This window comes from Malurus melanocephalus, unplaced genomic scaffold (genome assembly GCF_030028575.1).
Source record: "Malurus melanocephalus ecotype Western Australia unplaced genomic scaffold, MMel_1.1 scaffold_224, whole genome shotgun sequence".
Taxonomy (NCBI): Eukaryota; Metazoa; Chordata; class Aves; order Passeriformes; family Maluridae; genus Malurus; species Malurus melanocephalus.
The window spans coordinates 201,676-227,057 of record NW_026623456.1 but is presented as its reverse complement, the minus strand read 5'-3'; the positions used below and the strand labels follow the sequence as shown (position 1 = coordinate 227,057).

Sequence of the window (25,382 nt, the reverse complement as noted above, 5' to 3'; positions counted from 1 at the left end):
TATTTTGGTGATGTGACTTTACAGTGTTTGAAACACAAAGTTCTTCTCTTCATTGAAGCATCTTCTGTTGGAGAAGTTAAATTACGACAGTTACGTTTGCAAAAGGTGAGAAAATTCATCCTGGCGGCAGATAATTCAACTTGAAGACATCAATTTGAAGACTTTACCGCTGAGAGCGCAGCCCCGGGGCCCCGCTGGGCTCTGTCCCGCCGCGCTGCCAGCAGGGGGCAGCAGAGCGCGCAGCCACAAAGCTGCTCGGAGCGGCCAGAGCGCCTCCCGCCCGCGCCTCAGCCGGGCGGCTCGACCAATCGCAGCGCGCGGCTGCCGGCAGGGCGGGAGAAGGGACAGACAGACAGTGGCACTGACCAATCATAGACGTCGTTCCTGGGACGTGACTCTGTAGGGGCGTGACCTCCAGGCCGGAACTGGCGCTGTGCGTTCCCGTTCCCTCAGCGTTGCTTCCGGCGCCGCCGCCGCCGCCTGCGGGATGTAGCGGCCGGTGAGGGACGGGCGCGGGGGTCCCGGGCAGCGCCGCTGGTTCCAGTCCGCCGCGGAGGGTCCTGTTGCCGCTCCCGGCGATCCCTGTAACTCTGCTTCTTTCCCCCCAGCGCGGCGGCAGAAGGACGCGGAGGGACCTTAACCGGCTGCCTCGGAGCCGCACGGACCCCGCCGCCCCCATGGCGTCCCGCAAGGCCCCCGCCGGGGCGAGCAGCGGGCTGGTGGCYGCCGGCCGGGACCGGGAGCGAGAACGGGCGCACCTGGAGCTCGCCGAGCTGGGGCCGCTCCTGGAGGAGAAGGGGGACCAAGGACCCGTCGGCGTGGCCAGCGTGAGCCCCTCCGAGAGCACCGGGCGAAAGGGGATGCAGAGCCTGGCTCGGTCTCCTTGCTCCGTCCTCGCGGATTATCCCGGGAATCTTCCCGTTATCCCATTAGCAGCTGGGTCGTTCCTCGGACTGGCCCCTCCTCCGAGTCGGCCCAAACTCTGCTCCTGCCGAGCAGGCATGGAACTGGGATAGCCCCATGCAGAGATATCACCCTGGGGGATGGGATGGATCCCTGATGGGATCGCTCTGCCTGTGCCGAGTGTTCCCAGGGTGCTCCCAGTGCCCCAGCATTTCCACGGGGCTGGGAATTCCATTCCCGAACCCTCTCCCGGCTGAGGAGAGTGGGAGATGTGCCGGACCCAGAGCGCTCCCATCTCGGAGCTGCCTCTGCTCCGGGCTGGAGGCTCGGTTTTCCCGTCTGGGCCGAGCGGCCGTTCCAGCCCTGGTTGTAGGGATGAAAATCCCTGGCAGTAATCCTGCATTTCGACAGGATAAATCTGGGATTAGCCCGCCTGGGATGGGTCAGACAGCAATGTGTTACATAAGCGAGCATGACTGGCGGGTCCTGCCTGTCCCCTCRGAGGGATGAAGTCCCAGGTCCTCTCAGAAGGGCAGGCATGATTCCTCTCCCAGGGGCTGGAATGATTCCCTCCCCACCCATCTCCCTTCAGGCCGAGGACCCGCCGTGCCAGGTGGCTCGCGAGGAGGAGGAGGAAGTGGTGCGGGTGCTGACCCTCCCCCTGCAGGCTCACCATGCCATGGAGAAGATGGAAGAATTTGTGTACAAGGTACTGGAGCTCTCGKCGATCCCCTGGTCCTTGATTCTGGGGCAGATTCCCCAATCCCAGGCTCGGGGTGATGGGATGTGTCGCTGTGTCCGGATAAAGCTTCACGTGGCTGCAGTCAGCTCTGGCTCTGATGGGCTGCTTCCGGTGGCATCCCTTGGGAGTGGTGTGGGAAGGGGATGGCCAGGATGGAGATTGGCCCAGCCATGGTGGGTGAGGATCTGGGAGCAATCCTGGTGTTCCTGCAGGCCTGGGTGGAGCCTGGGAGCACCGAGTGCCAGCCAGGGTGTCATCTGGTGCCTGCAGTCACTGTGGCTCCCATGCTTCTTCCCTGACCAAATTAGAATTCCCACTGCAGAGAACAGTCTGTGGGTGTGGAAGCTGCTGGTAGGAATCACCCCTGCCTGGAATCACTCCCTGTGGGGGCTGGGAATCAATCCTTGGGGGGGATGGGGAATCAATCCTTGGTGGGGACTGGGAATCACTCCCGGGGGGACCTGGGCTCACTCCCTGGAGGGCTGTGAGGAGCAAAGTGCAGGAGGTGGTGGCTTACAGGGTCCCACGGGGTGCCTGATGTCAGAGAAGCCGAACTTACTCTCCCCGAGGAGCATCCCAGGGCTGTGCTGCTCCCTGTGGATTTGGGGCCCTGGGCTGCCCTGATCCCCCTGCTTCGTTGCAGGTGTGGGAAGGGCGCTGGCGTGTGATCCCATATGACGTCCTGCCCGACTGGCTGAAGGACAACGATTACCTCCTGCATGGACACCGGCCCCCCATGCCCTCCTTCCGAGCCTGCTTCCGGAGTATCTTCCGGATACACACCGAGACGGGCAACATCTGGACACACCTGCTGGGTGAGTGTGGGAAGGGGGAGCCCTGGGGCTGGAGGGGCTCAGACACTGCAGTAGGTTCAGGATGGGCTTGCTGCTAGATCCTCTCCATGCCCAGGGCTCCCTGTGCAGATCCTGTGCACGCAGGACGATCAGACATGGAATGCCTGGAGCTCCTGGATCCCTTTGGGAGAGAAGGGCCAGGGCTGGGCTCAGCCACTGCAGGAGTGGGATGGGGAAATGTGTCCTGGGCAGAACAGGGAGGCCTCAGAGGATTTTCCTCTGAAATGAGTCCAGAGGAAGCCACAGAGATGCTGTGATGGCTGGAGCCCCTCTGCTTTGCTGGGAATGCTGGGAATATGTAGCCTGAAGAAGAGAAGGCTCTAGGGACACCTTRGAGCTCCTTCCCATGCCTAAAGGGACTCCAGGAGAGTTGGAACAAGGGATTGGAGTCACAGGACAGTGGGGAATGGCTTCCCACTGCCAGAGGGTTAAGATGGAATGCTGGGGAGGAATTCTTCCCTGTGAGGTTGCCCAGAGAAGCTGTGGCTGCTCCATGTCTGGCAGTGTCCAAGGCCAGGTTGGACAGGGCTTGGAGCAGCCTGGGACAGTGGAAGGTGTGCCGGCCCTGGCAGGGGGTGGAACAGGGTGAGCTTTAAGGTTCCTTCCCACCCAACCCAGTCTGTGATTCCATGATCCTGTGAAACACAGGAATGCTCAGCAGCTCTTTGCCCTGTGCCTGCCTGCCCCTGCCCCCAGCCCTGCTCATTTGCACTAACAAAAGCTTCAGCCAAGTGCCCATTGTGGGTCACTGAGCACCCCTGGGACACATCCAGGACCTCCCAGAGCATGGACAGGGCTGTTCTCATCCTGGCTCTGCTGAGTTCCCCCACTGCTGCTTTGACTTGCCACTCCATGTGTTCCTGCAGGATTTGTTCTGTTCCTCTGCCTGGGCATCCTGACCATGCTGCGACCCAACATGTACTTCATGGCTCCTCTCCAAGAGAAGGTGGTGTTTGGGATGTTCTTCCTGGGAGCAGTGCTGTGCCTCAGCTTCTCCTGGCTTTTCCACACTGTCTATTGTCACTCAGAGAAGGTCTCACGGACTTTTTCGAAGTGAGTCAACATGAGTGTGGTAGTGTGGTCTCCTGGGAGGTTTTGTGTTCTTGCAGCACTTCCTCTGGGAAAGCCCTGTGTTCCCAAATGTTTTGTCCYTGGGGGAAGGGAGCATCCACCCAAGCCAGTATGGAACTGAGGGGGAACCACAATGGGGTTCTGGAGGGCTCTGCCTCAGCACCTTAAATCTGCCAGGTCAGGGGCCTCAGGTGGATGGTAAAGATTCTGGAACCCTGCAGCTCCCAAGGGAACAGGCTCTGCCCCTTGTAGCAGCAAACTGAGGAGGAGTCTTGCTGTCACTGGGCAGCTGGGGGCCATGGCCAGTTTGGCAGGTCCCAGTTTACGGGATGCTTTTAAAAACCTCTGGCTTGGATACGGCTTGGACTGAAACCAAATGGAAACAAGGAACACAAGGATTTCTAGCAGAGTGGGAAGGCTGGTCAGTGGCTGGTGCCTCTTTCTGGGCTGCTCCGAGAGTCAAGCTCCCATCAGTCTTCACAGTGATGCTCTCAAGTGCATTCTGCTCCCAAATGGCTCTTAAAGGCATTTATTTAGGTACTCCTTTGCACAACCCCCGGAGATTCCATGGGATCCTGACTCCAGAACAAACCCAGCAAGAATGCCCTTGTGTTCCAGGGAAGGTAATGGGGGCAGTGCAGGTGCTGTGTTTCAGTGATGAGATGGTTCTTGGTTCAGTGGATCTAGAGTGCTTTGAGTGGAGGATCACAGATCCATGTGCACAGGGACTAGTTCCCAGTGGTTTGAGCTCCAGCCCCCTCCTGCCCCTCCCTAGCATTCCCACTGTGCCCAGGCCCTACCTTCTTTCCCACCTGGTGCCAATGGGACCCCAGCACATCCCTCCTGCCCAGTGACTCCACTCGAGTGTGGCTGAAGAATTCCCACACATGAAGGGGCTCACCCGTGGCTTTCTGTCATTCACCCTGGCTGCAGGTTGGATTATTCAGGAATTGCACTGCTGATCATGGGGAGCTTCGTCCCATGGCTCTACTATTCATTCTACTGCTCTCCACAGCCAAGACTCATCTACCTCTCCATCGTCTGTGTCTTGGGCATCTCTGCCATCATCGTGGCACAGTGGGACCGATTTGCCACCCCCAAGCACAGGCAGACCAGAGCAGGTAGGACCTCCCTCCTCGCCTGGGTCCTGGGAGGCACTTTGGGCAGATCCCACTTGGGAAAAGCTCTGGGCAACTGCAGGATTCATTCTCCCTGAGCAGCATAACACTGCCGGGAGCAGCCTCCTGCCTTTTCTTGTTGTGCTGGGGATCTGTCTCCTGTGAGTCTGAGGTTTGAAGTTTAAAAATAGCCCTGGGTGGGCTGCGGCTGTACTTTCTCCGCCTTCTCCAGGAAGCAGTTTGGCAGTAGGAACCTGCAGCTAGGGCAGGAGAGGAAGACATCCCTGAGCTCTTGCCTGCCAGGGACACACTGGCTGGTGGTTGCCTTCCTGGGGGTGGGGTGGTGAGCTGCCTCCAGCCCCACACCCCGGTTCACCCCCAAGGCAAGTCCCATCAGCCTCACTGAGCACCAGGAGACACCTCCCTCCCCAGCTCCCCAGGGTCCTGGAGCAAATTTCTCTTGGAGCACTGTTCTGGCTATGTGAGTGAGGAGAGATCATGCTGAGCCAGAAGTCACCTGAGAGCCCTCAGATAAGGGCAGGGGACAGACAGGACTCATGTTGCCATGGCTCCTCCCCACTGCATCCTGTGCCCCCAACACAGGCAAGGTCCAGCCAGGTACCACCCACAGCCTCTCTGGTCAAGTGTCACCAAGGGGCCCCTTGTTCTCTGCCAACTCAGGAGAGGCCAGAGCTGAACATTTCGGCTGCTGCTGAGCTCCTTCCTCAGAAGCTCCAGTTACTTTCCTGGAAGGGGTGGCTGTGTTTCTCGTTTGATCCAAGGGGCTGGCACCTTCCAAAATGTCTATTCCTGTTGTTAGGAGTGGGAGCTGCTGAAGCCTTGTATTAGAGACACTGGGTGGGTTCTGCCCTGTGAGCACAGGGGCAGTTTGCCTGGGATGTGGAGCCGTGGATCCCTCATTTTGTGAAAGATAAATGCCATGCGGATTGGAGAAGTTCAAGGAGTGTTTGGACAATGCTCTTGGGCACAGGGTGGGATTGTCTGAGAATGTCCTGTGCAGGGCTGGGAGTTGGACACAATGATCCTTATGGGTCCTTTCCAACTTGGGATATTCTGTGGATCCAGTGAGGAAAAGCTTCTTTCCTAGAGCAGGATGAGGGATCAAGGGGAGTTGGTGGGAGGAGCAACTCCCCCTCCACACTGAGCTCCTTTCCCTGACCTCCTCTCTGGGCTGCAGGYGTGTTCCTGGGGCTGGGGCTGAGCGGGGTCGTGCCCACCATGCACTTCACCATTGCTGAGGGTTTTGTGAAGGCCACCACGGTGGGGCAGATGGGCTGGTTCTTCCTCATGGCCGTGATGTACATCACAGGCGCTGGCCTGTACGCCGCCCGCATCCCTGAGCGCTTTTTCCCGGGCAAGTTCGACATCTGGGTGAGTGTGGGGGTGAATGGGGTGTCTGAGGGCACCTATGGGGTCGGGGGAGGGGGCATTGATGGGCTGGATGCTGGGTGTGTCCTGCTATGCCCCAGCACATGCTGGCAGGCAGACCTTGAACAGGTGCTGTGCATGGGCAGAGCAAAGTACAGGGTGGGAATTGCTGCTGGAAGTGACAGAGCAGAGGGCARAGGACAGACCTGGAGCAGCAAGGAAGAGGAGGAGGAGTGTTGACAGTGTTACTGTCCCCTTTGGTCTGGTCTAAAGGCTTTCTCGCTTCCCTGCAGTTCCAGTCTCATCAGATCTTCCACGTGCTGGTGGTGGCTGCAGCCTTTGTCCACTTCTATGGGGTGTCCAACCTGCAGGAATTCCGCTATGGCCTGGAAGGGGGGTGCACAGATGACTCTCTCCTCTGAGAGCGCCTGGTTTTAGTACAAGCTTCCTAAGTGCTTTTTAAACTCTTGTCTTTGCTAAAATCAAAGGAAGACTCAAAACCATTTGGGGTTGTTGGTTTGTTGGGTTTTTTTTTTTAAGAAACAAAAAAATAAGAAACKGATAAATCCTTTAGCAAAGTTGTTGACCAAATCCTCATCCCCTTCCCCATGCGCTGAGGCTGCGGGGGGGAAGCTCCTGCCTCCTCCGGAGTGTTTTAGCTGCACCAGGATCATCCGCTGCTCCAACAGCACAGGGAGCAGCTCCCTGCTCCTGCATAGGCGAGCACATCCCTCTCCTCATGCACCAGGAGTTCTGCATATCCCCCGCGGCACCGCCTGGCTGCAGCAGCCCCAGGCACAGGCACACACTCATGTAATTTAAAGTTTTAATTGTCCTTTTTTTGTTTGTTTTGTTTTCCTTGACAAAGTAATGTAAACATAAATGAAAGAATATTTAATATTTAATACTAAGCTTTAAGACGATGCGCTGCCACCGCAGTGTCCTCAGCTCCCTCACTGTAGGGGGGAGGGAGGAAGGACAATGTTGTAGGGAACGTAGAGCTGCTGTTGCTGATGAAATAAAAAGGTCAATAGTTCAGTGTCACTGATGTGTCTGTTTTTGGGATGGGGGTAGAGAGGGCTCTGGGCAACCCCAGGAGCAGGGGTCCCTCCAGCTACAGTGAAGTCTGGACTGGGCTGCAATAAAACAGGAAGTTGGGGTGTTGTGGTGATGACAGAGCAGGAAACCTGGCCCTGGCTGGTGAGAGCACCAGGGCTGTTACTTCCCTCGGGGCTCAGCAGGCCTAGAGATGTGTCACAGCCCAGCTGCCGTGGGGGCAGTGCAGGACCATGCCCCACTCAGAAGCTTCTCCTGGTGTACAGGGGACAGTAACTGTCAGAGGCTTGGACGGGCAGAAGCCAGCAGAGCAAAGCCCAGCTCAGGCAGCTGAAGGACATTACGTGACCTAGGGGTGAGGGAAGAGTTTGGGCAGAGCCACCACAGCCCCTGTGCCACCTATCCCTGCTATCCCACACTCGTGGGGACATCCCTTTGCTGAGCTGTTTGGATGGGGCCCAGCTTTGGAAATCCCCCAAGGGTGGGCAGCAGCAGCAGATCCTGCACCCCCTGTCCCACCTGGGCAGAGCCCAAGCGATCCTGCATCCCACATCTGACCCAGGCTGAGCCCAGTCCCAGACACAGCACTGCTGGGAGAGGTCACCCTGTGTTTCAGGAGGTGATGTGGATGAGTGTCCTCCCCTCCCAGCAAAGCTCCATGGTGCACAGCCAGGCCTCGGAGTGGCACCCTGGAACTGCACATGGATCTGAACAACACCTGAGTGCTCCTCCCTTGGAGGCTGGGAAAACATTAGGGATGAGCACCCAGGTTTGGACACACAGGGAACCCAGAAGTGTAATCTTCTCTCAGAGCACTCACCTGAGAACAGAAGAGGCATCAGCTGAGTGATGCAAATCAAGAAAACTAACTTCAAAATCTGACCAAGAAAAAAGGGAAGTGGCAAAGCGAGCCTTCACACACACACACCCACACACACACACACACACCACAAACACAAAAGGCTCTTTTGTGCGTAAAATCACTGTTTGCTTACACACCAGTGGTAACACTGAGGAATGAGACGAGACACAAGCCCTGGTAGTCCTGGCATGGTTCTGGGAGGCAGGGGGGTGGAAATGGGAAAATGTCCATTTAAGTACACAGGAGATCATTAGACACTCACACATGCGTGCACATCTTGTACAACACTAATTCTCACTCTTGTCAACATTACTGKGAGCACTTCTGTTTCTTCCATTCTTTGCATCCTCTACACGGCTCTGATTTGGTTTCCTCCTTGCTGGGCAGAGGAAAAGCTAGGCGTTGCTCACATGGCATTACTGGAGTCTTTCTGGATACTTAACAGGAACTGCCAGCAAGCAACAGTATCGATGAGTTAATTAACAAATTACAATGGAAAACCTTGCCGGATGTGATTTTCTAACTGCTGGCAAGAGGGAAGGGGCCTCCAAAGCTGGAGTTTAAGCACAAAATTGCAGAGCAGATGTGCTTAAAGCTGGGATCCAAGATGAAAAGCAGAAGGCTGTGCTGGCAGCAGGTGCAATACTTCCCCTTCCAGTCTCGTAATCTACATCTGACAGGAAAGAGACTACATTCCAGCTGCATTCACTGCAGGTGCCACATCCCAGAGGAGACTCCAAGCCTTTCTCTCCAGTAGGAATCCAAAGGATGACAAGACTCCATTTGGTTCTTGTCTCAAACTTCCTTGTATTCTACCAGACATGTGTAACATTACAGCAATGGAATCTATCAGGAATAAATAGATTTTCTTTTCCAAAAGTTCTCCTGAGCAGTTTGACATTGAGAAATGCTGCAGGTCCTCCTAGCACGGTGCATAAGGGACAACCACTGGTGTAAGGACAAACCCCCTCCACATCCTCCAGGCAGGACAGCTCAGGAACAGGGAAGAAGGAGGAGGAGGAGGAGGAGGAGGAGGAGGCCGGGGACTATCACTGGTACTGCCGATAGTCGCTGAACGGGGGTGGCTGGAGCTGGGATGGATCCTCTGATAACTGTGGGCCTGGAGCAGGGACAGGGGAAAATGCAAATAAATATACCAAAAGGCAGGAGATACTTTCTATTAACAGAATTTTCAAGAGGTTTGTTTAAATAAATCCCTCTTAAAATTAATCACAGATCCAGGAATGGTTTGGGTTTCATAAAAAGTTCCAAAAGTTGCATAGAATCCCGGACTGGTTTGGGTTGGAAGAGACCTTAAAGCTCATCCAGTTCTACCCCCTGCCATGGGCAGGGACACCTTCTGTTATCCCAGACTGCCCCAAGACCCATCCAACCTGGCCTTGGATACTTCCAGGCATGGAATAGCTATAGCTGTTCTTGGCACCCTGTGCCAGGGCCTCTCCACCCTCACAGGGAAGAATTCCTTCCCAATATCCCATGTGACCCTGTCCTCTGGCAGTGGGAAGCCATTCCCCCTTGTCCTGTGACTCCCAGTCCTTGTCCAAAGCCTCTCTTCCAGCTCCCTTTTAGGAAAAGTACCCTGTCTGTGCAAGCTGCTCCAAAGATAAATCATTTAGCTGCAAGTTTCACAGAATCATGGAATTTTGGAATAATTTGGGTTGGAAGGGACCTTAAAGCTCATCCTGTTCCACCCCTTGCCATGGACAGGGACACCTTGCACGAGACAAGGTTTTCTAACAAGGAAATGAACCAGAGCAGGGAGAGAGAAACCTTTCAGTCACCTAAAGGAACTGGAAACTTTTGCATTAGTGCTCTTGAAGTGACCTTGGYCTCTCTGGAAAGGTTTAACTATGGTAACTTGCTTGACAATAAAGCAACCAGTGAAATGGAACAAGTGTGAAGTCAGCTTCCTGATCCACTGCCTGCTGCTGGTGGGACAATCCAGAGAGAAATAATTGTCATACACAGATGATACACTTTCTTCCAAGGCAGATTAATTTTCAAGCATCTTTAAAGAAAGAAATTGTCATAGGTCAGGTTGGATGAAGAATATTGGTGAACAAACCCAGGTGAAGATTAGCTCAGGAATTAGTGACTTGCTACTCATCCAACACTAGTGGTTTGTGTTCTTCCTAAAATGAGGTGGAGCATTTCTCCTATGAGGAAAGGCTAGGAGAGCTGGGAATGTTCAGCCTGGAGAGAAGGCTCCAGGGAGACCTTAAAGACCCTTCAAGTGCCTAAAGGGGCTTCAAGAGAGCTGGAGAGGGACTTGGGACAAGGGCCGGGAGTCACAGAACAAGCAGGTATGGCTTCCCACTGCCACAGGGCAGGGTTCGGTGGGATGTTGGGAAGGAATTCTATCTACCCTGTGAGGGTGGGGAGACCCTGGCACAGGGTGCCAAGAACAGCTATAGCTATTCCATGCCTGGAAGTATCCAAGGCCAGGTTGGATGGGTCTTGGGGCAGTCTGGGATAACAGAAGGTGTCCCTGCCCAGAGAAGCTGGGGCTGCTCCATGCCTGGAAGTGTGCAAGGCCAGGTTGGATGGGGCTTGGTGCAACCCATCTAGTTGAAAGTCTAGTGAAAGGTGTCCCTGCCCGTGGCAGGGGGTTGAATGAGATGGGCTCTGAGGTCCCTCCCACCCTAAACCTGAAATTCAGTGACAGTGGTATTTAGGGCTTCCCACAGAAAGCATTTATACAACAGTTTCTAACTCAGTGATAGCTGTGCTTGCATTTTACTTGGGAAAGAAAAACAGGATGTCGATATTGAAGCAGTTTAGAAGAAAACCACCACCACYCTTCTTGGAAATAGTATATCTGTATCTGCCTGGTCTTTATCATCTTATTTACCCCGGAGCTCCCCACACAGACCATAGCCTGCCAGAACCACCCCTCTTTTCCACAACTTGCTGCCTGCCATTGCCTCAAACCTTTGTGTCCCACTCCTGAGTAAAACCCTGCCATGTGCCAGGTGTGTGGCAGAAGCCAGGGACAGCAGGGATATCCCTGCTCTCAGCCATGCCACCTCCCAGCAGGAAAAAGCTGGTGATAATCTCGTGTCATCAGCACCTGAAGCTTCTCCTTGGCTTTCCACAGCCTAAGGAGCTCACGGGGCAGTGCAGATTCACTCCAGGATATGACTGATGACTGCCAGAGGTACATCAGCAAAGCAAATCCTTGTGATACATCCTCTGTTGGCTCCTTACCGTTTGGAAACTGCGTGGAGGCAAATCTTGTCAGCAGAATTCCAGCTCCTTCAATCAGGGCCAGGAGAATTCCTCCCATCGCAGCAGATCCAACCATGGCAACTGGGCCATCTGGAAATGAAAAGCACAAACCAACACTTCTAATTTCTTTGTTGCATGTTGGAATCCATTGAATCCCAGGACTGCTTAGGCTGAAAGGGACCTCAAAGCTCATTTTATTCCACCCCCTGCCATGGGCACAGACACCTTCCACTATCCCAGGTTGCTCCAAGCCCCATCCAACCYGGCCTTGGACACTTCCAGGGACAGAGCAGCCACAGCTTCTATAGGCAACCTGTGCTGCACCCTCTTTGTGCAGTCTTAATCTCTCCCAAAGCAGACTCAGAGCAGTAATTCTGCATCCATTAAGCTGCATTATAGGATAATGACTATGCAACGGCCCCCACCACTTGGAGGAGCACCGGCAACATTTGTGAACCTGATTATTACTTTACTAAGCACAGTAGAAAAGTTGCAGATTCTTTTTCAGTGTCTGAGATATCAAATTGCAGTTTGGGTGTCACAAACTGTTGCTTTTCTATAACAATGAGAATTGTACATTTAGAGAACAGGAGGCTTTCAACTGATATCCACAGTTTCTTACTTCTTGCAGCTAAAATGGCTCCAGTCAGGGCTCCACTCGTGATGGAATTCCAGGGATCTTCCTTCCCTCTCATCCTGACCATACTGCAGTCAATCATGGAGAAGAGACCTCCCCAGACAGCAAAGCTACCTGTTCCAAATCAAACCAAAGCCACTTGAGAGAAAGCAGAGAAGCCAGTTGTGCTGCGCAAGAGATGCTGTAGCGTTACTGTGCTCCGTTACAGACAAGTAAATTCAAACTCAGAAAGATCCAAATATAGGTTAGAATCAATAAAATTTCCAACTTGTCATGTCATTATACCCCTCTTCCCCCCATTTTACATAGCATCTCACTAATCTACAATTAACTACAGAAAGTTTATCAGACTGTGATTATAATGGGACTTTAATCCTAACAAAACCACATTAGCTCAGGGAACTTCCAGATTGATCCCTTTTCAAAATATATTCTCACAGACAATGATGCACAGTCATGTCACACCTCACACCTCATCCCAACTCTGCTCCTGAGGCCTCAGGAGCTTGGCACCCTACAGCACATGCAGGGACATCTCCAAGTTCTATTTCTGATCCAAGTTGAATCTCTTTGTGTTATGAGTTAGTTTTATCTTAACACCTCGCACACCATGAAGAGGCTACAGGGAGCTCTGCTGTTCACGATATGACCAGTTATTATCCCTGGCTTATCACTCCAGGAACACCGGGGTTTCCTCCCCAACCAAACTCATTTTTGATGCATCAGAACTGTATTTACCCATTGTTTGTCCCAAAAGACCTGGTGAGACTCAGCTCAGGTGTCAGTGCATCTGCACCATGTTACATTCCCAAACTGTTATCTACCAACAGTGAGTTCCATGCAACAAATCCCAAAAGTCCATTACCTCCCAATTGGGGAGCTCTGGTTTTAATGGCTGTCAAACTCCCCCGCAGCCGGTGATTTACTCCCTGAAATAAGAGAATTTTGTTAAAATAAAACAGTAAAATCTTATAGCAAAGCAGAGTTCATATTGCAAAAACCTGCCACGGGCCCAACACATTTCTGAGCCACCTCAGTAGCTGTGAGGAGCTGAGACAAAGTGTGTTTTACACCTACTTCACTATTTATCACTCCCTTACAATATTCCATCAGGTAAAGATGGGAATTACAGTTATCAGGCAGGAAACAGTTTGGATTAACAGTCTTAGTGGCCCAGTGGGACTGAAAGAGCCATTACAGTAACATTTCAGCAGCATAAGCAGTGTTTTTTCACATGTATCATTTTTTCTTCCTATCTGATGGGCAATCCCACTAGCTGTCCGATGTTTAGTCATTCCTGCGGGTGGAATAGTCCATGTCTCTGCAGCCAAGAGTAGCAATGTCATGCTGAGTCTTCCAGAGTCCAATACCCAATATGTCATCCAGGACCCCACTGAACTACAGTTACACATTTTCCCACATTTTAACACTGTTTAAACAACATCCACCAAGTTTTATTTTTGCTATAATCACTCAGAAGTGGGGACAGGTTTATTTAGCAAGTCTTAAGCAAAATAGAGAATCTAATTAAGCACACAGTCCTTTTCACATGAAGTGTCTGCAGGATCTGACTAGTTTGGAAGCAGTTATTACTAAACCCACCTCAAACCAACAGCTTATTGTCAGAGTAACACCAAAACCACCTTTTATATGAAGTCAGAGAAATTTTAAAACAAATGTGCATGTAGAAATTGGATCTTAATTTATTAAATGTCTCTGCAATGGGTTTATAGCCAAAATTTTGCAGCAGATATCCTGAAAGTGAAAACTGACTTGCATCAGCAAAACTTCACTTCCATATTTACTCATTTCTCCATTGAAACCAAACCTCAGCATTAAAAAATCAGTTAATAAAAAGGGAAATGATTAAATAAGAAATTAGTTAAAGAAAATGATACCCTTTAATATAAATCTGAAGAAGAAAAAGATTCTTCCTTTGAGTCATTCCATGTTTTAAAAGGGAGAGGCCAGGAGAGGAAGGAGAACCCGGGCTTCACATCCCTAGATACAGACAGAACTACAGGCCAGCCAAGATGGACATCATTGCCTACTGCACTTCCCCATCCCAATGAAAACATTCCTCACGAGGGAGGAACGAGCTACCAGTGCGTGCCATTGTGGCCACCAGAGCAAGCAGGGGGAAGCAGCAATTTTATCCCAAAAGATGAAGGACCCCCTCAGACCCTGAGCCAGGACAGATTGTCATGGTCTGGATTAATGATATATATACAGGTCCTCAATCAGCCCTGTACTCTGCACAGGGATTTATTCTCCTTCCCCTTCACTGCCAGATGCCCCAGGRAAGGACAGTGGAGGCAAGACTGCAGTCAGTGCATCTTCAGAGGATTTTACTCACCACTGGGGAATTTCGGAAGCCTTTGATAGCTTGGAATATGCCCCCTCCTATGGCCCCCATGGTGAAGGCCCCTCCACAGTCATCCACTATCCTCCAGGGACTGAAAAGAAAAATAGATATGAAATTATTAAATTCCATCATGTTAAACCATGTTTGGGATGGATCCGGCACTTCAGCATTGGCATAAGTGGGGTAAAGATCAAACCTGGTGGCTGTACTATCTCACATCTAGCTCACTAAGCAGGCAGCAACAAAAAAACCAGGAATATTACAGCAAAACAAACTCCACCTTTGCCAGAGTCTCTGGACCCACTTCCCTGGAGTGGGAAGTACCAAATACACAGAAATGCCTGAACTCCTCACACAAGGCAGAGACATACTTCCATCATGGAAAACTCCTGCAGAATTCCAGTTCTGCCCTACTTACATAGTGTAAATAGCTTTAAATTCCCTGATCTCCTTCTTCTCTTGACCTACAGAGAACCGAGGTGGCAAATTCCATGAGACTCAGTGACCAGCTGGCACAAAACTTGTTTTCTTGAATCACTCACACTTTTCATTAGTTCTGCTTATTTAAGACAGACTTCAAAGCCATCTTTGCTGAGCTGGAAGGTTTTTCCTGATGCATCTTGGATCTCTGAAGTCCATTCAAACAAAACACAGACCCCCTCAGGGGTGTAGCAGCCACAATTCCTGCTCCAACACCACAGAGCAGCCAGGAAAACCTTGCACAGAAGCACCTTCCTGCAGCACAGGCTATCAGCACCTGCCAGGGGAGTTTTAATTCAAGGTTCAGAACCTCTGCCAAGAACTGGAACCTTGCAACCCTAAACCAAATTCCAAAATTAGGTGAGCTTTAAGATGCCACTAACTTCTGTTGTCACTGTGGGTAATTTCAGAGCATAAAATAACAAAGTTGTTTGGTTTCTTTCATCTTGTGTAAAGACCTTCCAGCCAAGCACTCTGATGATTTAACTCATGCACTGCAGAAAATGCAGCAAATACTAGCCTACAGCAGCGTGCAGGTCACAAATCTGAGCACCGCGGCAAGCACAGTGTTTATGTTAGGCAGGAACATTGATGAACACTTCCAATTTCACTTAGAATGTCATGTTTCTGTTCCTGAGGATCCCCTACAGCTTCCAGCCCCTGCACACAAGGACACATCATCCCTGACCAGCCACTTCCCCACCTCACAGACCTCCTCTAGTTGAAGGATAACAAACACCCCTCATTGTGTTGAAGGCTTTGCCATAAGCTGTTTTCTTCCCCAAAAAAWGTGTCTCTAACCTGTAGTCCCTCCTCCTGCACGTTCTCCCACGCTCCTCATGTTCATGACCTACTTCCAAACCTCTCCCTCCGCAGCCAGCCCTGCCCCCTGCCCAAGGGAACTCCTGTGTGCAYGGGTCACACTCAGTGCTGGCTTTTGTACCTTGGATTGCTGGGTTGTTCCCAAGTTACCAGGACCCAAGTGTCTTTACTGAGTGTCCCCAGTGACAGCCACATCCAGGTCTCAAACCTACACAGCCTCAGGAAACAGAGGTGCATTTTATCCTTCCTCATCTCCTGTTTGTCTGCCCTGCCTGCACATGGTCTCATCTCATTACAACCCCCGCAGCCCTGACTGCATTCAATAATTCAACAGTTTATTTTCCTTCTGCTCTTCCCAGCATGAGGAAAAGGTTCCAGGCACACTCTTGTCAGAGATGCCAAGATGAAAAGCAACTCAAGTCTTTCGTCTCAAGGATTTTTTTTTGTTTCGTTCTCACGTTTCCTGTGCAGATTTTGATCTTCTCTGTTATGAATAAAACATCTCATCCCAACTCTCTCCCTTCGTGAACTCTCCCAGAGTGATTTTGTTAAAAGGCTTTCTGGAAATCTAAATGGATTATGTAAATTGGGCTTTCCTTACCCACCCAGTCAAGGAATTCCAATTTACAAATCATGGCTGCATTTTCCTGAAGCCTCATTAATGAGACCCCAATCATAGAATGCTTCCCTCTTTAACCTCATTAGCTGTTACCTTCAGGGCTCCTAATTTTCCTTTTAAACTATTCTCCAAGCTTTCCTGAGCAGCTTTTAAATGAGCAGCTTTTAAATGAGAGAACCTCTTTGATCCCAGCCCATGTGTCAGCTCCTCCGAACTCCCTCAGAGCTGTGACAAAACATCCCCAGCCTGGCACTGCTTTACTTCATAAAGAATTGGAGAAGAGATTATTCCATTATTAATTTGGTACTTATCTACAAGCATAACGCTACTGTTAACTTTTTTCCTGACTCTGAGGGGAGCCCTGGCTGTAGGCAGATGACATATTGGTAAGTTCAGGCTCCTGCTCCTGATAGCACCAGAGATTGCTCAGATATGAGGAGAGCAGAGGGCAGGACATCACTTTTCTCAGGGTTCTGGGGCAGCCACACACCAGCTCTGGCTGCCTGGGAAAGGGGTGAGTCCTCCCTCCAAGCCCCACAGCATTCTGCAGCTCTCCTGAAAGCTGGGAAACCACTGTAATCAGAGGCCACCACACTTGAAATAAACTAAGGGGCTCTTTCTCAGTGCCAATGGCTGGTAGGGAACCAGCCTGACACCAGAACAGTCGATCCCAGGGGCTGGCCCCCCAGGCCCCTCCCCCTGTGGGGGTACCACAGGGTGACCAGTAGCAAAGGGGTCAGAACAACGGGGGATACCAACAGCCCCACACGGCTTGGCAAAACTTCCCTATTGCATAGCATTAAGGACACAGCCTCAAGTTAARCCTGGGGAGGGTCAGGTTGGATATCAGGAAGAATTTCTCCAAGGAAAGGACTGTCAGGGATTGGCAGGGGCTGCCCAAGGAGGTGGTGGAATCCCCATCCATGGAGGTGTTCATGGAATGACTGGACGTGTCACTAAGTGCTCTGGTCTGGTTGACAAGGTCACAGGTTGGACTTGATAGTCTGAGAGGTCTTTTCCAACCTCAGCAATTCTGGAATTACCTGGAGCCCACAGCAATCTATCAATAACTACAATTTACTTTGCTCATGTCCCAGACTTTATATTGTGAAAAAGCGGTGGTAACATTTATGGAGAAACTTAATACATGTCAGCAGAGCAACATGCAAAGTTTGGGAAAAGCCTCATGAACAGTTGCAGGTCACTGCAATGGTGAGCAGAATTTCAGGATGGTTTGGGTTGCAAGGGACCCTAAAGCTTACCCCATTCCATCCCATGCCATGGGCAGGGACACCTTCCACTAGAACAAGTTGCTCCAAGCCCTGTCCAACCTGGCTTTGAACACTGCCCCATGACTGGAAGTGTTCAAGGGGCCTGTGCCAGGRCCCCCCCACCCTCAACAAGGAAGAATTGCCTCCCAGTATCCCATCTAACCCTGCCCTCTGGCAGTGTAAAGTCATTCCCCCTTGTCCTGTTACTCCAGGCCCTTGGACTTATCTCAAGTCCCTCTCCATGCTGAGAGAGAACTCTGCCCAGGATTCAGTAACCCTGCACCTGAGCTTGCATTTAATCCTGTTATTACTACAAATACAACCTTTGATTTACAGCCAGTGTGACTGTGCAGATCTACTAAGACAGCACTGAACTGTGACAGGGCTCAGACACTACCAACTTGGCATTGGGGAGGACCCACGAGGGGCCAGGTTGTGCTTAAGAAAAAGGGGAGGCAGAGGGGCAGGGGCACTGGGGGGGGGGGGGGGGGGGGGGGGGGGCCGGGGGCGGGGGGGGGGGGGGGGGGGGGGGGGGGGGGGGGGGGGGGGGGGGGGGGGGGGGGGGGGGGGGGGGGGGGGGGGGGGGGGGGGAGTGGAGCTTGGGGGTGCCCAAGGTTGAGGGGAGCTCGGGGGCTGAGGACAGGTTGAGACTGAATTAAGGGTGAGAGAAGGCTGAGTGGGATGTGAGGGAGGATGAGAGAGGCTGTGGATGAAGGAAGGCTGGGGGGTGGGGCTGAAGGAGGTGATGCTGAAGATCGGGGGGAACTGTGGATGAGAGGGAGGACTGAGGATGGGGAAGTTGAGACGGTGGTTGAGAATGAAGAGGGACTGAGGATTGGAGGAGCTGTAGATCAGAGATAGAATGAGGGGAGCTGAGAATGAGGGGTGATTGAGGATGGAGAGTCTGAGAGTGACGGAGGGACTGAGGACGAAAAGGGGGGCTGAGGGTGGGGGGGGTCTATGGATGAGCGGAGACTGGGAATGAGGGAGGGACTGAGAATGTGAGAAGCTGAGGATGAGGGGTGATTGAAGATAGGGAAGCTGAGGATGGGGGGCCAAGACCGACGGGGACTGAGAATGAAGAGGCAATGACGATAATGGAAGGCTGGAAGGGAAGCTGAGGATGAGGGACCGAGGTGGGGCTGCGAGTAAGGGGGTGCTGAAGGTCCGAAGCGCTGCCCGATGCGAAACCGCCACTGCAGGGCCCGCAGCCCTCGGAGGCACACGAGCGGAGCAGGCCGCAGGGCCCCGCCGGCTCCCCGTCGCTTCGGAAGGCCGCGCGGGGCTCGGTAGCGGCGGGGTTTGGCTGCCCAGGCCCCGAGAGGGCCCCGCGGCCGCGGCCTGCGGCACGGCCTCCACCGCCTCCCTCATGGGGCCCCACCAAGGTCATCCCCGTCCCCCACGACGGGGAGCGGCCCCGAAGCGCTCCCGCAACGCTCCCCCACAACTTTCCGGGGCTCGTGGACCCCGATCCCGATCCCGATCCCGATCCCGATCCCGATCCCGATCCCGATCCCGATCCCGATCCCGATCCCGGCCCCGCGCCGCTCCCCTCACCAGGGCTCGCGCGCGTACTCCTCCATCTTGCCCGGCCCCCGGCCTCCCCGCGCGCGATTGGCTGCGGCGGCCCGGCGCCGGCCAATAGCAGCGGGGGGCGGGACTAGACGGGAGGTAGGATTCTGTCTATGCGTGCGTCATGCCCCGGCCCCGCCCCCAGCCATGATTGACAGGCACGTGACGGCGGGGGTGCCGCCGGCCCGTCAGGGGAGAAATGGCGCAGCGCRGGTTCGGTTGTGTGGGACGGATTTTAAATCCCCTCCAGTGCCGCTCCCCGCCATGGGCGGTGACACATTCCACCGTCCCAGGTTGCTCCAAGCGCCGTCCAGCCTGGCCTTGGACGCTTCCAGGGATGTAGGGGCAGCCACACCTTCTCTGAGCACCCTGTGCCAGGGCCTCCCCACCCTCACAGGGAGGAATTCCTTCCCAATATCCCATCTAACCCTCTCCTACGGCAGTGAGTGGGAAGCCATTTGTCCTGTGACTCCCGGCCCTTGTCCAAAGTCCCTCTCCAGTTCTTTTAGGAACAGTAACTATGCAAGCTGCTCCAAATACAAACCGCTCTACTCCAAGTTTCATGGAATCATGGAGTGGTTTGGGTTTTAAGGGACTTTAAAGCTAATTCCRTTCCAGCCCATGCCATGGGCAGGGACATTTTCCACTAGACGTGGTTGCTTCAAGTCCTATCCAACCTGGCCTGGAATGTCAAGGTCCTAGCCCATGTCATTCCTGATGCTGCTGTATGAGCTGGGCTGACCTCACATCTCCCAGGGAATGCTCCTGTGGTTTTGCACATAGCTGGGACCTGGGATTTAACCCCTATCACCAGCTCAGTTCCCTGGGCAGACAGAGCTGGAATCCAGAGAACAGTGTCTGTGCTGGCAAGAAATTCCTGCACAATTGGGCACAAGCTGAGACTCTTCCTTCTTATCCCATCACTTGTTCCCTGGGAGCAGAGCCCTATCCCCATCCATCTCCACCCTGCTGTCAGGGTGTTGTAGAGGGCGAGAAGGTCCCCGGAGTCTCATTTTCTGCCCTGGAGCCTTCCCCCACTCAGTGGTTTGCAGCCACTCTAAGTTGTAAATTGTTTATTCTTTTCTAGTTCTAATTTAACCATGCTCTGCTCACCTGCAAGGGCAGCGAATCATCCAGTAGGGAWAACTGACTGTAGGGTGATATCCAAGGACTTAGTTGGCTGAAACACTGTGAAGGAGCTGGAATGCTCCATCTGCCGTGTTGGGTTTTGAGGCTTTAAAAGACTCCTGGGGTTAGATGAACAGGTGTGGTTGGCCCGATTTCAGGTGGGAGGGTAGGGTTCATGCAATTTTTGAGATTTTTGGGAGGTGGTATTGTGGCCAAGAAGGGGAGATGGGAAAAGTAGGCAATGTCAGCATCTCCAGCCACTAGAGCAGTTCTTCCACTTCTCCTTCGGTACTGCTGTGATTCCATCCACCTGTTCAGGGTGGTGCTGGTGTTACACCTCAAATCCTGGGGTCAGTTCTGGGCCTCTCAATTTAGGAAGGACATTGAGGGGCTAGAGGGAAGGAGAGAGAAGGGAATAGAGGTGGGGAAGGGTCTGGAGCACCAGGAGCAACTGARGGAGCTGGGAAAGGGGCTCAGCCTGGAGCAAAGGGGGATCAGGGGAGACCTTGTGGCTCTGCACAACTCCCTGACAGGACGGGCAGCCGGGGGGTTGGGCTCTACTCCCAGGGAACAGGGACAGCACAAGAGCCTCAAGCTGTGCCAGGGGAGGYTCAGGTTGGATACTGRGGAAAATTTCTTCCTGGAAAGAGTGGTCAGGCCCTGGCACAGGCTGCCCAGGGCAGTGGTGTAATCACTACTGGAGGGATTAAAAAAGCATGTGAATGGGACACTTGGGTGCATGGGTTAGTGGTGGCCTTGAAAGTGCTCGGGGAACTGAGAGGGCTTTTCCAAACTMWACRATTCTGTGATTCTCAAAGTCTGACCCTTTTCAAGGTGGCAGTTCTTTGCCATAGCCCTTGGCCTTTCCCCAGTGAGTAGCAGGGTAATTCAATCAGGTTGAACTGTCATTCTGGTCCCACCTTTCACAAGCTATGTGAGAATTGGTGAAACATGGTCAGTCCATGAGGTGCAGGAGCTTCAGCATCACCCAACAGAGCTGGTGGCATCGCCAGGCAAGCTCAGGGAAGATGTCCAAGAGCTTTCTAGGATTTCTGGATTTTCAGGATTTGGTTAGTTTCCCAAAATGTAATGTTGTCTCCAGTCTTGCTGTCATGTGAACATGTATCTGGGGAGGACGTTTTGGATAAAGATGCTATTGGGTTTGGGAGAGAAGCAATTTCTCTCACTGGCCACAAGACCACCGCCTATGGTGGCCAGGCAGGGAAATGTCACTCTTCAGCAAATAGTTGTCACTCTAACAGTAAAACAGGAAAAAGATTAAAAGATCAGTTTTTAACCTCTCTTCATGTGGGCTGTGAAGGAAAGGGAAAGAAAACCAAAACTGATCCATCCAAAGTTCAGCTGTCCTGTATCAGCTAATAGGGAAAAATAAAGGCAAATGGATGGTTAAGGTGGTAATGAGAGACATGGGGGCACTGAAAGCTTTCTCAGCTCTGCCGGAGTTGGTAAAGACACCTGGAAAAGCTGCTTAATCTGCCTCTGCCTCTGTCCCTTCTCTCTAATGGCTTGTTGTGGTGCTTCAAATCGAGTGGTTTGGAAATATTCATTAGTGCCCTCGAGGCTGCTAAGGAGATGGGATCCTGATAAATTCAGGACTGGCAGATTCAGAGCTGCCAGGAGCTCCTGTATGCCAAACTACATGGTATTGCACTCCTCTGAACCACATGGGGTCTGGAGCATCTCTCTGATGAGGAAAGACTGCAGGAGCTGGGCCTGGTTAGTCCAGAGAACACTGAGAGGGGATTCCATCAATCCAGCTCAATATCTCCAAGGGTGTCATAGGAAAGTGCCAGGCTCTCTTCAATGATGCTTAGCAACAGGATGAGGAGCAATGGCCATAAACTAAACCACAAGAACTTCCTCCTCAGCATGAGGAAGAACTTCTATCCATGGAGGAGGACAAAGCACTGGAACAACTTCCCATGGAAAGTGTGGAGTCTCTCTTCTCTGGAGATATTCCAAATCCATCTGGAAGTGTTCCTGTGTCACCAGGTGACCCTGCTTGGGCAAGAGGGTGATCTCTAGAGGTCTCTTCCAACCCCAGCAATTCTGGAGTTCTAGTATCCTGTACTTCCCTATTCCACACTGTGGTGGCTGGAACCAGCTCTGGAGCATGGCCCAAGGATCTCCAAACACAACCCCAGTCACATCACAGTTGTTGGTAGCCCATGAAGGACCAGCCAGTGCAGACAAATCCAGAGGTCCTCTTATTCTAGGGTGAAACAAAAGAAAATTTCTTTCTAGTATTTCCTTTCTACAGCCCCAAGAACCCTATGGAATACGGTGCAACTGAACTGTGCCAATATCCCAGTTAAAAAGGGCTGTGTGATGGCCAAGATAAACACAGTGAGACCATCCACTCTAAATCATGACAGGTGTCCCCTGCTTCTCTCCCAGATTTTCTGCTAATGTAGAAATACATAGGAATAGAAAAGTATGCTCTGTGCTACCTCTGCCCAGCTCAGTGCCTCTGAGTTCAGCAGAGCTGTGAACTCTTGGTTCAGGAAAGGATGGGTGATTCTTCAGGAGAAACTTGGAGTCTCCCGAGCCACATTAAGAGCTTCTTATGAAATTCCTCATCACAGGAATCAAGATTCAGGAATGACAAAATAGAGATTTTGTCAAGTTGTTGATAGTGATTTTTTTTCTGTTGAAAATCAGTTTACAGCATGAGGAAGTTTGCAACGATTTACTATGAAGGAAAGGCAGACAGAGAAATTTCCAGATTTTTCTTTTAGTTAGAATGATTCTTTCTCTGGTATAGCATTGCAGATCATCCCTGGGGCTGTCTACATGTCCTGTCCCTGGAACGTACCTGGGGATGCTGGGATTGTTCTTAGAAGAGGCAGACACAGAGATGTGATTCCTCACCACCTTTTTATTGTATGCTTTCCAGTTGGGAAATGAGTTTCTAGTTTGTTGCTTGCCTCTTACAAGCACTTGAAGGCTGTGCACAGCACCACCATAGAAATACTGGAGGGTTGGACATTTATGGAATAGCATAATGGATTCTTGTAGGTTGGAAAAGCCTTCTAAGATCATCAAGTCCAACTGTTCCCCCAGCACTACCACTAACCCAGTAAATCCCTCCAGGGATGGAGTCTCCACCACTGCCCTGGGCAGCTGTGCCAGGACTGGGCAATCCTTTCAGGGAAGAAATTTTCCCGATATCCAACCTCAACCCCCTCAGTGCAATTTGAGGACATTTGCTTTTGTCCTGTCTCTTGTTCCCTGGGAGCAGAGCCTGACACCCACCTGGACGCACCCTCCTGTCAGTTAATTTCTTCCATCCCCAGACCCTGTAACTCAAATTTTTCTTCCAAAATGCACAGTATGAAAACATTTCCAGCCTTGTATCCTGAAAAGTGACCAGACAGGACCTTAGAGAGGTCCAGGGCTGTATTAAGGAGGAGCAAGCAAGACATTCATTTGGCGTCTTCAGGCAAAAACGGCAGCAAATGGACAACAAGCACTAAGGTTACTGTGGTTTCTGTTGCCTTCAGCACTGTCACAGCTGTGGCAATGTTGGGGAAGGAGACTCAAGGAAGATGGAGAGTGACTTTTTATCAGGAACTGGAGTGACAGGACAAGGGGGAATGGCTTCCCACTGCCAGAGGGCAGGGATAGCTGAGATATTGGAAAGGAACTGTTCCCTGTGAGGGTGGAGAGGCCCTGGCATGGGTTGCCCAGAGAAGCTGGGGCTGCTCCATGCCTGGAAGCATTCAAAGCCAGGCTGGACGTGGCTTGGAGCTGCCTGGGATGGTGGAAGGTGTCCCTGCCCATGGCAGGGTGTGGAATGTGGTGAGCTTTAAGGTCCCTTTCCCACCCAAACCATCCCATGGTTCTGTGTCTGAGACCAGCAGGGGAAGAGAATGTCTGTGTCCCTCCCAGTGCAGATGAGCACCAAGACCAGGGTTGCAGGATCAGGGAGACAGAAGTGATGGGGATGGAATCCACCATGGCAATGTTTAAGTTTGTGCACTTGGAAACTAAACCCAGCAGTTTCTTCTACAATCTGGAAAAAATCTTAGCCATGCTGGTGAATCATAGGGAGGATATGAGCAGGACAGTAGGACCTGAGCACTGAAGTGCTGGAGATAAAGGAAATCCTGGAATGCACCAAGAATGTACATTTCCTGTCAGGATGGGGAATGTCTAATTTGTAACACACGGCACTGGGAGACTCACCTGGAGCACCTATTGCCTGCATGTAGGATGGCATCTGGCCAGGGACACAGGCAGAGGAGGTGATAAGGCTGAGGAAAATCCTAGGGGAGCTTATTTTATCAAAAAAGACCAAAGGGCTCCTTGCTTGGATAAGAGCAAGCAGTAAATATTAAGAGGATGATAAAGAATGAAGAAAACCAGGATGAAGCTGGCAGGATAACAAATGGCTACAAAATGTTGGATATGGGGTAAAGCTGCCTGGAAACTCGGAGAGAAGAGCCTGTCTCCTTCTGTCCCTGCATACAGGAGAACTCCCAGGTGCCAGTAAAGCTTCTTGATGGATTAGGGAGATGGAAAGTTGGTGCCGCCAGCCAAAGCCCAGGCTTAGGGCACCACCGGGACCAGCAGCAGGGGAGACTCAGGCATTCCATCTGTGCCGAAGGAGGGATGTCTTTGGGGCTTGGCCAGGGGAGTGGGAGTGTGTGTGGAACAGCAGCTGCAGGAACAGCCCCTCAGGGTTGAGAGTCGGCAGGAGCTCTGACAGTCCCCGGGGGGTCAGATCTGCAGCGCCGGGAGCATTCACTACCTGCTGCTCCATCCCTCCGATGGAACCAGGCTGCCCCAGCACCACTATCCTCCACCTCTTTCCGAGGGGCTGAGTGCCTCTGCCAACGGCACGGATCCCAGATTGCAACAGGATAAAGAGCGAGAGCTTTCCCTGGAGTCGGTGTTTCCTTGCTGATTTCAGCCAAGAGCTGACACTGTCACAGCAGAGGCTCCCCCCATCCCTTCGTATCTACGCTGCCCACTTTAGTAGCCCCCAGTTCCCATGGCATAGGCTGGGGCTGCCTCCCCCACCCCCATCCCCGGCCTGCTGGCTGGTGCATTTTTCCATGTTTTCTCACTGGGTTGGCCCATTGCCTTTAAAAGGCGAAATGCTTCGGACTAAATTTGGTCATGTAGCTCTGCATGGCTCCCTGGAATGTCCTCGGGTTTCAGGCTCCTCTGATAGCACCATTCCCCGCCTCCCGCCGGGCTCCATTGGCTTCCCAGTGC

The 25,382-nt window shown here is 52.2% G+C and overlaps 2 protein-coding genes across 2 annotated transcripts; one reads left to right on the top strand and one right to left on the bottom strand.

The window, feature by feature from the left end:
• The first annotated feature begins 417 nt into the window (after positions 1-417).
• On the top strand, positions 418-7,121 carry ADIPOR1 (adiponectin receptor 1). Its single transcript, XM_057374319.1, has 8 exons — positions 418-499; positions 609-827; positions 1,496-1,612; positions 2,289-2,460; positions 3,366-3,552; positions 4,504-4,691; positions 5,887-6,080; positions 6,371-7,121. The coding sequence occupies exons 2-8, from the start codon at positions 678-680 to the stop codon at positions 6,497-6,499; spliced, it is 1,137 nt and encodes a 378-aa protein (XP_057230302.1). The 5' UTR covers positions 418-499; positions 609-677; the 3' UTR covers positions 6,500-7,121.
• Positions 7,122-8,169: 1,048 nt separating this feature from the next.
• TIMM17A (translocase of inner mitochondrial membrane 17A) lies at positions 8,170-19,078 on the bottom strand. The gene is made up of 6 exons (XM_057374320.1): positions 18,996-19,078; positions 14,238-14,337; positions 12,747-12,810; positions 11,867-11,995; positions 11,224-11,334; positions 8,170-9,115 (listed from the first exon to the last, which is right to left on the bottom strand). Exons 1-6 carry the CDS (start codon positions 19,019-19,021, stop codon positions 9,045-9,047), a joined length of 501 nt encoding a protein of 166 aa, XP_057230303.1. The 5' UTR covers positions 19,022-19,078; the 3' UTR covers positions 8,170-9,044.
• Between the last annotated feature and the right edge of the window lie 6,304 nt (positions 19,079-25,382).

Coding starts and splice junctions, on each gene's coding strand:
- TIMM17A (XM_057374320.1), bottom strand. CDS start 19,021: ATGGAGGAGTACGCGCGCGAGCCCTG. Junction 12,811..14,237: donor GCTTCCGAAATTCCCCAGTG/GTGAGTAAAATC, acceptor CTCTTATTTCAG/GGAGTAAATCACCGGCTGCG. Junction 9,116..11,223: donor CTCCACGCAGTTTCCAAACG/GTAAGGAGCCAA, acceptor TCCCTGCTCCAG/GCCCACAGTTATCAGAGGAT.